Source organism: Stegodyphus dumicola, chromosome 2, assembly GCF_044657685.1.
Source record: "Stegodyphus dumicola isolate Sdum_Otavi_A_Nest chromosome 2, ASM4465768v1".
Lineage (NCBI taxonomy): Eukaryota > Metazoa > Arthropoda > Arachnida > Araneae > Eresidae > Stegodyphus > Stegodyphus dumicola.
This window is the reverse complement of record NC_140769.1, coordinates 38,237,803-38,250,636: the sequence shown is the minus strand read 5'-3', so window position 1 is coordinate 38,250,636 and position 12,834 is coordinate 38,237,803. Positions and strand designations below refer to the sequence as shown.

General features: G+C 33.4%; 1 protein-coding gene across 6 annotated transcripts in view; it reads right to left on the bottom strand.

Moving 5' to 3' along the window:
* The window catches only part of ClpX (Caseinolytic protease chaperone subunit), a 67,427-nt gene extending 56,511 nt beyond the window's left edge, over positions 1 to 10,916 (bottom strand). For 5 of the 6 annotated variants that reach the window (XR_015039407.1, XR_015039406.1, XM_035351264.1 and 2 more), the window contains exons 1-2: positions 10,738 to 10,873; positions 5,426 to 5,522 (exon numbers count right to left, since the gene is read on the bottom strand). Coding sequence is in view for 4 of the 6 variants with exons in the window: in XM_035351264.1 (XP_035207155.1) it covers positions 5,426 to 5,486 (61 nt within the window). In the remaining 2 variants the exon portion in view is untranslated. Of the gene's footprint in view, positions 1 to 5,425; positions 5,523 to 10,737 lie in introns of all 6 variants that reach the window. The other variant, XM_035351255.2, reaches the window with a different exon arrangement.
* Between the last annotated feature and the right edge of the window lie 1,918 nt (positions 10,917 to 12,834).

The window sequence follows — 12,834 nt, the reverse complement described above, 5'->3', positions numbered from 1 at the left end:
CCCCAAGGCTTAATTGGGACACCGGGCATTCGTCTTACTTCGGCTCTCGGAGATCACCCCAGGGAAAGATCAATGGGGGAAAAAGAAACCATCAATATTTCATAAAACTCAAACTAACAACTTATTTCTTGTATCATATTTCCCAGCATCTGAGGTATTATTTGAATTGCACTGTTAACAGGATTTTCATGTTTAGCTTCATTACAAATTACTCTATCAGTGTTCACATTAGACTTAGTGAAATTCCAGCCAAAAAAAAAAAAGAATTAAATGCCATTAAACTGAATAAGTGTGCTGCCCATGATTCTTCTATTTACAATCAAGTGCCGGAAAAGTGTCTGACAAGATTAATCACTTACAAATATACAACTATTGGATTATGACACAGAGTTCCATTCTACTCGTGGGGGAGGGAACTGTCAAGATTATCAAGATATGTAGATCCTGTAACTGCAACAACTGCTAAAAAGAGAGAACCATACACAGTCAACCAACGAAACTTAGACCTGCTAGAAGCCTCCAGGAATATTTAAATGCCATTTTAGGGGAGAAAGAAATGCTTTTAAGATTTTCTATCTCAAGTTAAGAGTGACTTACTTTTTTTATTTTTTACTGAAAATGTTCTAACCATTTTTTTAGGGGATATCGCTTGTCTAGTATTTATACAGTACTTAAAGAAATGAGGGTGCTGTAAGATCTCCCCAAAATATGAAATAAACTGATGCCCTTCAATGAAAGTAGATACACTTTCTTGCAAATGCATTGAATTTTTTTGTCCATACACAAAAGCATTGTGGGCATCAGTTTAACATGGGCATACAGCACCTTTTATTCATATCAGGACATTTGTTTTTATTTCCAATTTAAACTCCATTCGCCATCTTTTCATTACAGCAGCATCAACACAGACTAGCATCTCACTGTACATCTTACCATAGAGGGTTTCTATCTTTTTCCACGTACTCTTTGTGGATAGTACCATGGCAATCCCACCAGATACAAAGCATAATCTTTCTATTAGTCAAATTGCACTTTGCGATGCTGCCGACGGGCTCAGCGGGTGCAGACCAACCCCCTTTTAAGCCTGTGTTGTTGAAAAATCCACTTTTGATCATAAGTGACAATCCGGTCCAGAATTTTGTCCTTGCGTTGATTTTCGAGCAGATTAGTGCAGGCCGAACACGTCTGTCATGTGCCTCTGAGGCAGCTCTTTGCGGCACCCAGTCATTGAACTTGTGCATAAAGTTTATGCTATGCATTGTGCAACTAATGGACATGGTACTAACGTCTAACTCCTTAACAAGCTCTCAAGTGGTTACATACTGATCTTCTTCCGTAAGTTCTCACAAGCGGGTCTCATCAACATCAGTAGGTCAGCAAGAGCACTCTGTTTCTTAAATGTCATAGTCCTTGCTTTTGAACTTTCGAACCTTGTTTTTGAACAAACCTTCACAGTGTCATATGATACAGCATGATTTGGTGACATTCTGTAGCTGACTTTTTGCAACAGAACTGGAAGTAAATGATGGTTCTAATCTGGTAGCATGATAGTTCCATTTCAGACACCTTGTACTTAATGATAAAGATATTTTTTTACAAATTTCACAACTTAGTGTTCTAAAGAAGTCTCCTTACTTCAAATGCCAACAATCATTTAACAAAATACTATTTTATTAAGAACTGCATCTGTTGCTTTCAAACTACTTTGTTTCTTAATCAGTAACATACAGATTAAATGTTTTATCTTAATACTTTGCTGAATGGCAACATACTGGCACGTTGAAAATAACAGTATCCTATTTATAGCCATGAGAACACACTGCTTTTATATAACTTAGTTTCTTGATTAAATCTGAAAGACAAATATTTTATACTTTACTAAATGGCAACACCCAAGAGCATGGAAGAAAAAATTTTTCATTTTGAGCAGTGGATTTCACTACTTTTAAACTTTGTTACAGAATTAAATAGGCATACATTTTTTAAAAAAATAAAACAAATTTAAAATCTGGGCTTCGAGGTGCACATGATAAAGTGAAACTAGTATGCATTCAAATTTAGTGGCTCTATGTACCACCAATTTTGCAATATGTAAGAAGCATACATACATACAGATTTTTACTTATTTAATAACATCATATTCATCAATTTCACACAATTTTGTAGCATCAATTGATTTTAACATTAGGTTGACATAATAAGATATCAGTACATACCTCTCTATTATAATTATTCTAATCAACAATTGTATTTGAATTTATTTGAAGCAAACTTTGGTTTGCAAAACTCAGCAGATGTTAATGCCCGACACTATTAACTAAATAAATTGTACAGCAATAATGAAAGGAATCCTTAATGAAGTATTTATGATCTGACACCTTTTTCTCTTCCCTGCATGATCAAAAGCTGCATAAATATTTTGACTTTGAGTTCCATTACAATTTCATAAGGTGGTTACAAGCAGAATATTTTTTTGTAGAGAACATTTCTTTATTCGTGAAAAAAGGATAAACACTTCTTTATATCTAGGAAAATTCAAAATTGTAAAATCCACTGGAATTAAAAAAATTCGACAGCACAGGCGATAAAGTCAGCAAAAATGATACATCTGACGCCAAACAGTATATCCCAGGTGATAACCTTTTACTGCCACATTTTCAAAAAAATCACAGCCATTTTTTACCAGCCATGTCTTTCCCCTAATACATCAAAAATGGGTGAAAAAACAACGAAAATTTGGGATTTGCACAGATCAGAGGAAGATTCTGTCAAATTCGGAAAAAAAAAATGTAAATGATACTAGAACTTTTATACCTCTAAAGTAAAAAAATCTTAAAATTAACATTTGTTAATATTTCTTCATGTGTTTACTGTGTGTTGTCGCCAATAAAGTCTGCTTGGCGAGATTTGCGCCGGCAAGATGGAAAAGTACCCCCTCTCCCCCAAAAAAACTTGTCACAGATGTCAGAGCAAAATACACAGCCAAACCAATCTAGCAACAATTCATTCTCGGAAGTATAACAGAAAAAAAAAAAAAAAAAAAAAAAGGCCGCAAGTGGTATAGTTTTAATGGAAAATATGTTTGGCTCTACTCTTATATGCGCCTTAATTTCACCAAATGTGGCGATATGTGTTCTGTGCCGGTTTTCGGCACGATTGCGTGTTGCATGGCAACCCTGTTGACATTGAAAAATCTTTTCCTGGAGTGGTTTAATTGCTCGTTCGTATCGTGCATGTTTTGAAATGGCCTATGTTGCAATAATAGATGTAATGGGAAGATTTCAGTCGCGTAATTTAGATTGTGTGGAAAGTAAATTTAGTATTAAAAGGTATGATGTTGGAGTTGTTAATACGTCTTTTGTTCATGGGTGTGTTTATGAGGATTGAAGTGTATTTTTGGAAATTCTGTGTGACTTTTACAACAGAGTGCGAAATGCGGAGCTGCTATGAGAACTGGGATGAAGAAAGGCATTTCTGATAATTCTTGTGTGGATTTGCAGTCAAATGGTTCAGCGGAGTTTAGGATTTGGATTGTGGTTTTGGTGTAGTAAGTTAAATTAGGAGGCAGTTTTTATCATTACTTTTGAAATTTTAAATTTGTGGCACTTTTTTTCAGAGACGTGTGACTGGCAAAATTTTATTCAGGAATGTATTATTGTAAGTGCATTTTATTTTGTAGAATGTTATGTTCATTGTTTTTTTTACTATGAATTTTTGTTGTTATTGTTGTTTTTTGAATTGTTTGTAATTTAGTTTAGTTTATTTGGTTCATTTATGTGATTCAAAACCATGTTTTGAACACACAATTTAAGCTAAAAATCCGAAACAAAAACAAAAAATTTAGCAAAAACATAAAGTTTCTAACCAAAAATATATGACAAGAATCCATGTACACAGCGATATATTTTCTTTAAAATCGAAATGTAGACAAAAAATTTAGATAGTAATATGGCAACATGGAGTTTCTTGCCAAACATTTTTGCCGAGAAATTTGGCGACCTGAGGGTGCATGTAAGAGTAGTTCCATAACTTTTTTTGGAACTACTCTGATATGCGCCCTCAAGTCGCCAAATATTTTTGGCGAGAAACTTTACACTGCCATATTACTATCTAAATTTTCTGTCTACATTTCGAACTTTTAGCCTAAAATGTCTCCAAAAACGCGGTTTTCGCACATGCAAAAGCTACGTTTTGAACACACAATTTAGCTAAAAATCCGAAACAAAAACAAAAAATTTAGATAGCTGACAAGAATCCATGTACACAGCGACATGTTTTAACTTAAAAAACATCTACGAATGGCACAATGTAGGCAACGAACGAATCTACAAACTACGCACACCTTGCTTTAATAAATTAACATAACAACAATAAATTTCCAAGAATACCATGTACACAGCATCCTATTTAAACTTTAAAAAAATTCTACGAATTGCACAATTTAGGCAAGGAAGGAATCTACGATCTACGCACTCCTCGCTTTAATAAAATAACGTAACAACAATAAATTTCAAATAATACCATGTACACAACGTTCTGTTTCAACTTTAAAAAACATCTACGAATTGCACAGTCTAGACACTAAACAACAAAATAAACTAAAATAAATTTCAAGTAATTTAAAAAAACAACAATAACGACAGAAATTCATACTAAAGAACATAACATTCTACAAAATAAGAACAAGGATAAAATAAAATGCACTTACCATGAATTAATGCGTTTTCGAATAGCAGAAATATAAATTTTATACCGCCTTTAACATGCCGCCACGTAATCACTATCGTATTTACATGACAGCCAGACACACTATCCAGAAAATTTATACTATGGTTCACAAATAAATAAAATCACAAATCCCTTCTTGTATCCTGCACTGCCATTAAAAATAATCTCCCAGACCCTCTTTCCACACTTCCAAATACCCACTACCCCTCAACAGGATAGCCACAATGATATTTCCTTTTGACGAACTTCAATTCAACAACTACCATTTTATCTTTCCCTCCCATCTTCTCAGACACAGAGGCGAATCAACGAGCTCCAGCGAAAGATTTTTCAACGTCAACAGGGTTGCCATAGAACATGCAATTGCGCTAAAAACCAGCGCAGAACACATATCGCCACATTTGGTGAAATTAGGGCGTATATTAGAGTTGTACCCTTTTTTCTAAACATATTTATGTCTTCGAAATATACAAGTTCTGCAACTATCAATATAATAACTACTTTTTCAGTTTTCATAACAGCATGCAGTCTACTTGCCACAGTAAAAAGAAAACACTCTTTTAGATTAAAATCAAATTATATGCTCTCGTTGCTTTAAATTTTTCAGCAATGTGTACAAAATTATTACCTTCCATTAACAGTAAAAATTTTTAACGAGTTCTAAAACAATGAAGCAACAAAAGAAAACATTACTTACATTTTCTAGTCAAATGTGATGTAGCACTTCTTACTATGAGACCACCACAAGAGAAAGACATGATAGATATGATGCACCCTTTTTTAATTAACCTAACCTATAAAAAATGAAGTGGAAACTTACAAGACAATTATAAAAAATTCTAGATTAACATAATATATATTTTCTATTCATTATTCTTTACTGAAAATCCTGCTTTATTTTCACGATAAAAACCTATCAGATCTTCATCAAGTTTCAAAGAAAATGTAAGCATGCACACAAAATATCCAAAAAGAATGGAATTGATGACAATAATGATACACGTAATACTCATCATTATAAACTATGTCTGCATCTATACCTGATTCATTACTTTCAAGTTTAAAAAAAAAAAAAAAAAAAAAACTTCCTCTCTTCCCCAAAACATTTGGCAGTCTTTCTTTTTTCCCCCCTTATTCTTCTTCTTTATTCTTCCTCCCCTCTTTTTCTTCATAGAAAGGAGACTCTCTCCATCCCTCCATCCTAGTAAACTAAGTTTGCACTGTACCAATACGCTTCTAATGCTATTTCAATAACTCAGTTCTGACTATAGCCGGGCCCACCAGCGGCCGAGCGGTAAAGACGCTGAACACTGGTAGTTCGGTCTGAGGTTCGAACCCCGCGAACGGGCTGGCTGCATGGCCGATTTCGTGGTTTTCCCCATGTGTAACGTGTATACGAGCCAGTTTCCCTTAGACAGTGATCCACGAAGGCATCCCTCCCTTTAGGCAGATAGCCCTCGTGTGCTTTGCCGTAATTGAATAATCCAATCCAATCTGACTATAGCCATTCTAGAATTACAAAAAAATTCTATTTGATCTTCCATCTCAATTATTAGTTACCCTACTACCTCTCAATGTGAACAAGAAAGCCATATTTCCTACACCAATATGCCAATACAATCTATCAACATTTACTGCTACAGTTCATCTTGGAGAATTGCTATATGATGATCACTATGCTATGATAATTGCTTGAAAACTGTACCACTAAGATAGGGTCAAGCCCAGGTGCCCAACAGAAAGAATTTGTTTGTTTAGCACGGAATACAAATTAAAGCCATCGTCAGATTGTCCTAGCTCTAAAAGATTTTCACAATCGAACACCATCCCCCAAATTGCCATATTTGTAGCACATGTTTATACATTAGGAAAAGATAAATATCATTCTTCAATTATAATAGAGGGGTTAGCTACAGTAATGGTGTAGTATGTAATCTACTGCTTTTAATTGATTATTTATTTCTTAGAGGAGTGTACTAAAAAACTGTTTTTAAATATGAAATTAAATAATTAATACATAAAAGATGATTTCATTAATTAATTTAATAACCTATTCAAATTTCTTCAACAAAAGTAGGAATGGACCTTATAAAAGGCATTTTTATGAGCCATTAGCCATATACATTATAAGGGGGAAAGTGCAGAATCACCCACTGTTTGGCACGTTTTTAAAAATTGCACAAACTCAGTATCCATGTACACATCAACCTATTTTCACTAAAAAAAAAAAAAAAAAAAATCAGAGAATTGTACAAATTCGCCATTGTGCAATCCCTTTGTCCATGTACATATCGATGTATTTTCACTGAAAAAGTCAAAGGAAATTGACAAAAATCCAATTCTTTTACGCTTGTAAAAAGTGCCAAACATAATGTGCCAAATAAGTGATTCTGCACTTCACCCCATTATAATTGCATAGCATGATCAAAAAATAGTTGCTACTTTTACTAACAAAAAAGATCTCCCTCATGCTTCTGTGAGACAGTGTAAAAGTATATGTGGTGTGATACTCCACATATTGTGTAGAATCTTTAGCTTCAACATTCTCCATCATGATTCAGTTGTTTCAGCATCAGTACCATCTGCAGGATTGGCAAAGTTTTCCTGGGGATTTACAGTTTCAGGACTGTACCCTATTAGGCACAGCTGCTTATACTAGTCAGCCCCTGCCCTTAAAAGCAGTATATCATATACAAAATCATTTAAGTTCTGTATAAAGAACAAGTTGGTGAACTAACAAGTTTAAAAAAAAAAAAAAATACGAAAATCTGAAAGGTTTCAGATTTTAAATTATGTCTAAAGGGGCTTTTTTTTTTTTTTTTTTTTTTGACATTTTGTGTGTAACCTTTATTTATTAAATATCATGTTCTTCGCTCTTAAACCATAAAATTCAGTTCAAGAGCAATATCGCAAAATAATTTAAATTGAATATATCTTTAGAATTTCCGATACACAATCTCACGCGGTGGAGATAAAAGTGTTTTTTCTGTAGAATGTTGCCAATGCTCGCTTTGAAATCCTTGAGTTTGTTAATCAAAAATTCATTAGCATTTTACAAAATATGAAATCAATAATAAAACAAATTCCAAATTTGGGCTTCCAGATGCCCATATTCGCAGTAGAATTACGAGATTCAAAATTCAATGGCTCTAGGTACTGTTGTTTTATCACAATACAAGAAACATACATACATTTATGCAGATTCTTCATTATTTAATTTTTTCAAATATAATACAGGACGATAATATTTGGTGGTAACAGTTTGAAAAGTGAAACAGACATTCAGAGTGATTTGACGCAAAATCACAAAACAAAAACAATAGTCCACAGGGACAAAGCCCCTTTGGACTAAAAAAGGATAAACTATTAATATTCACCCTGTAATTTGACAGACATTATCAAAAAAATTAAAACACAATCTGAAATACAAGGATTAAACATTATGATGTGAGATATTATTGTTGTTTTCAGCACATACACACTAACCCACTTCGCTTAAAAAATTACAGAGAATTCCAATTTGGTACCTGGAAAAAAAAGTCTTGGAGGAAAACCGGTATAAAATATATACCGGCTCTAAAAATTCAGAATTTTGCTCTACACTTTTTTTTAAGTCGCAATTTTGTGTTCTTAAGGCCCACAAGTTACAATTCATGCATAACTTTACTAAAATTTCAATTATTTTATATACCACCTCTCAAAGGGTTAAAACTAATATAAAAAAAGTTTCCAGAATCCATATCATAAAATTAGATCATTATAATAAGGCTTTTAACATGGTACTGATAGTATTATTCGAATTTTAAAATTCAAAGTTTTAAATATACAAAAACATCTTGTTTTCCGAAACAAAATTTAACAGATGCCAATAATTTGTAAATCAGTTAAAAATACAATAAACTTAAGGATTCCATTTTAAATTGATTTAAAAATCACTATCATCCTCAGCTTCAAAACAAATAATAATTAAACAATTTGATATTTTGTATTGTTTTTAAATACTGAGTTTTTGTATGTTAACAGTTCATATAAACTTCTGTATGTTATATAAATATGTTCATATAAATTTTTGTATGTTAACAGTGGCTAATCTTTGGAATATGGTAACAGGTAGTTTGGCGACATTTTGGTAAGGCGATAAAGGTTACTAGCTAGGACTTTAGCAGTGTACATGGATAAAGTCAAGAGTGTGCGCAATGCCATTTTTGTGCAATTCTGGAATGTTTTTTTAAGTGAAAATAGGTCGACGTGTACATGGATACCGTGTATGTGCTATTCTTAAAAACGCAGCAAGCAGTTTGCGATTCTGCACTTTCTCCCAATTTCGCACCTAATCTTTGTCATGATTAAGCACTTTTGTTCTATAAAAGTTCTCGCATAAGCCTAATTCGGCTAGCAGATTGTTGGAAAAAAATGTTGAGTAAAAAAAAAAAAAAATGCCTTTACTTTGTGAAAACAAAATGGCGTCCAAACAAAAACTAGTAGGTTGCTGTAGCAGGGTTGGTCGCCAAATTTTCACCAAGTTACCATAATCCAAAGATTACTTAACAGTTTATATACACTGTGTGAATTAACAGGCCAGAAAAGCAAGAAAATTAATCAAAAATTTTTAAACTTTTTTACAACTCCAGACAGTAACTGTTTTTACAGGTGAAGATATCTGGGGTGAAGTACAGAATTGCTCACTTATTTGGTGTGTTATGTTTGGCACATTTTACAAGAGTAAGAAGAATTGGATTTTTGTGAATTTCCTTTGACATCCAATTTCTTTTGACATTTCCTAAGTGAAAATACATCGATGTGTACAAGAGAGTGTGCAATGCCAAATTCGTGCAATTCTCTGATTTTTTTTAAGCGAAAATAGATCAATGTGTACATGGATACAGAGTTTGTGCAATTCTTAAAAACGCACCAAGAAGTGGATGATTCTGTACGTTCCCCGATATCTGGAAGCGAACATAAAAAAAAAAAGTACAGTAACACTTAAAATTTTGTGAATGTAAACATTCAGCAGTTGAGTGCATCTATGGCACACACATTTTCTTTGTTTGCCCATACATTACTTTTCTTCCCACATACATAGCAATCTGTTTTTGCCTCAAAATACATCAAGGAATAACTTGACACGGCAAACACTGTCATTATCTAATAATAAAATAACCAAATTTGAAATGCTCTTTATGTTTGACTTCAATCTAATAAGCGAGACTGATAAACAAAATTGTGAATAATTGGTGCTGATCGCAGAAAGGGAACACAAATTTGGCAAATTTTTAATTCTAATGCACTATTTATTCTTCATCCATCTTTCACAACAAATCTAAAGACACTTTTTTATCACTGAAATATGATATTTACTACAGGATGTATTATTCTGAATGAAAACACAGAATTTAGTATTTATAAACAGAAAATGGCAGGTTCCAATTTTTGTCTCCGTAAAGAGTAAATTCATAAAACAGAATTATTACACGATGTAAAAAAAAAAAAATTTGGTTTATACACATAAAAAAGCCATGATCTGAAATAAGAAAATTTGAGCAACAGAAACAAACACGTCAAATAGCATCTGAATCATGTTGATTTCAGCAAGCTCCTAAGGAAAGCGAGAAGTAGTACCTTAATCCGGAAATGCAAAATCAAATTATCAATCTACTAATCAAAGGATCACATGCATAAAATCAGCCAATAAATCTATAACTTGAAGCAGTTTTATTCTATTAACTGCAGCCAATATATTTACCTAGCAATTGCACAAAAAATGCTGCCAATAAATTTGAATAGTAACTGTTCAAAAACTGTCTTCTGTGAATTACAAAGCAATGCATACCTATATTTTTCAAAATTAGGAAATAAAACGCGAGCACCCATCTGTAAATGTACTACAAAACCGAAAGAAATAGCAAATATAAATAAATACAGAAACGCATACGTTACGTTCCTCATAACATATTGTTTATGTTTTCTCAGATTTCAAAATAGGCCACAAATATATATGGAAGTACATACCGATGTGCTCTTTGAAATAAAGTATTAAATTTCCTATAAGTATCTATTTATAAATCAACTCTAAATATTTCTTTATCTACAGATCATTCCGAATCTCAAAATGTAAACAAATATTTATAAAATTATGATACATACATGTCACGCCACCACCAACTTACTGCCATTCGCCATCTATGGAATACGTGCATCTGAGTGCTAATTCAAAGAAGTAGTTCTTTGGATCACTCAAAAAAACTATTTCTTGCTAATTTAAGGAATAAAAAAGTAGTAGATCTTAAATTTGCGTTTTTTTATTCTATTCATGTGATGCAGACCTCACAACTTCGCTGCATGGAAGTTCGAACTTTCTCAAACGTTCCAATAGTGTCTTGCATTACCCCGGCATTGCAACGATACGAGGTCAGCGGCTCTGTTTCGTAGACAAGAGATTCCACACACAGATCGTATTTTCTTCTCGAGTGTCAAGATCTAGAAACATCTTTTTACTCAGCTTCTGATAACAAACTGGAAGGAAAAGAAGGAAGAATAGTGCAGTAGGAGCTGTGGGACATGGGGAAAAAGAGAGTCAGGTCCGCGCTAGCGGCGGCGAATGGGTGGGTGAGGTCAGTGTCGTTGCAAGATGTAGCAGCGGGTGACAGACCGCAGAGTCAATTTAGCGTGAATGAGTCAATTAAGGTTTTAACTCTTATATGGGTAGGATGTCACAAGGGTACCGATGTTTTTCACCGGCATGCGGGGAGTGTCTGAGAGTGCTAATAAAGCTATTACTGTGGGTTTGTACTGAATGAAAGAAGTTGACCGCTAGCCGCTAATCGTTTAATATACTCTTGAATAGATTCGATTTGAAGGTATCTGTGAATGTAAGTGTTTGGAATATACCAAGGAGCACTGATAATTTCTCGTAAAATTTTATTTTTTCAGAATTTGTAATTGTTTAATATTGGTTTTAGCTGCATGTCCCTAGATCGGAGCTGCATAAAGGACGGCTGGAGGAAATATGGAACCATATAAAATTAATTTGTTTGTAGTAGACAAGTTTCTTCTTCTACCAAGAAGAGGTCGCTTAGTCAAAGAATCTCTAAGGAGAAGAATGAAAGCTTCCATAGACGCAATGTAAACCTGTTTCGCCTCTGCGCCACTATACCGAAGAGCCACAAGAGAAGAGGTGAAATTTAGATAGCACCGTCCGAGGAGATGGTACTTCGAAATAATTTAAAATGTTTTATTTTCATACATATCTGAGTTTTATGAGCAAAATGCTGTTAGTTGGAATTTTGGGCGAATTATAGGAATCCTATCCAATTTTTACTTTCAATTTAAATCTGCGAGCCCTACGAAGACAAAATTTAAATGAAATAAATTGTGGAGTTGATCTTTTATGTTCTTATCTTTAATTGTTTCGCATGGAATATCCTAAAGTTCAATTGCAAAATGAATTTAAAAAAAATGAATAAATTTTATATTTTTATATGCCTTATTTTCCCCCCTTAACCTTCCTTTCCCTTAACATTTAATTGTGTAAACTTAAAAAGGGGAGAAAGCACATGCCATACAATACGTAATAAATTTTTATGAATCCATAGTTAATAAATTTTACAGTGAAATTTTAAAAGCAAAATTTGCATATAACTAACCTAAACAGAAAATATAATTAAAGACAATCAAAAGCACCCCAAAATAAATTAAAAACACTGAAATACATTATAATTATCCGACAATAAAAAAAATTACCATGAAAACGTTTAGACAATTATTTGGAATGACCATTACGAAAACCAAGAGCAAAGTTTGCACCCAATAGCCAAAACCATTTCACTTACAGCATTACATTTAAAAAGTCTTCTAAAGAATTTAACATAACTAGAACCAAGTACCTCTGACTACAACAACAAAGAACCTTTTCGAACAAAGCGGTAAAAGATTGCTAATATGGCCGACGGCATGTATGCTGGATGTTATTTCGCACATGCGCAGTGAGGTACGGAGGGTGGATGGATTGCCCCTTTAAAATAAGCTTCAGCGATATACATAATGTGTCTCTTCGGTCTGACGGAGCCACATTTGCCCCGGGGAACCTTTACTTCTTCTCCTTAGATA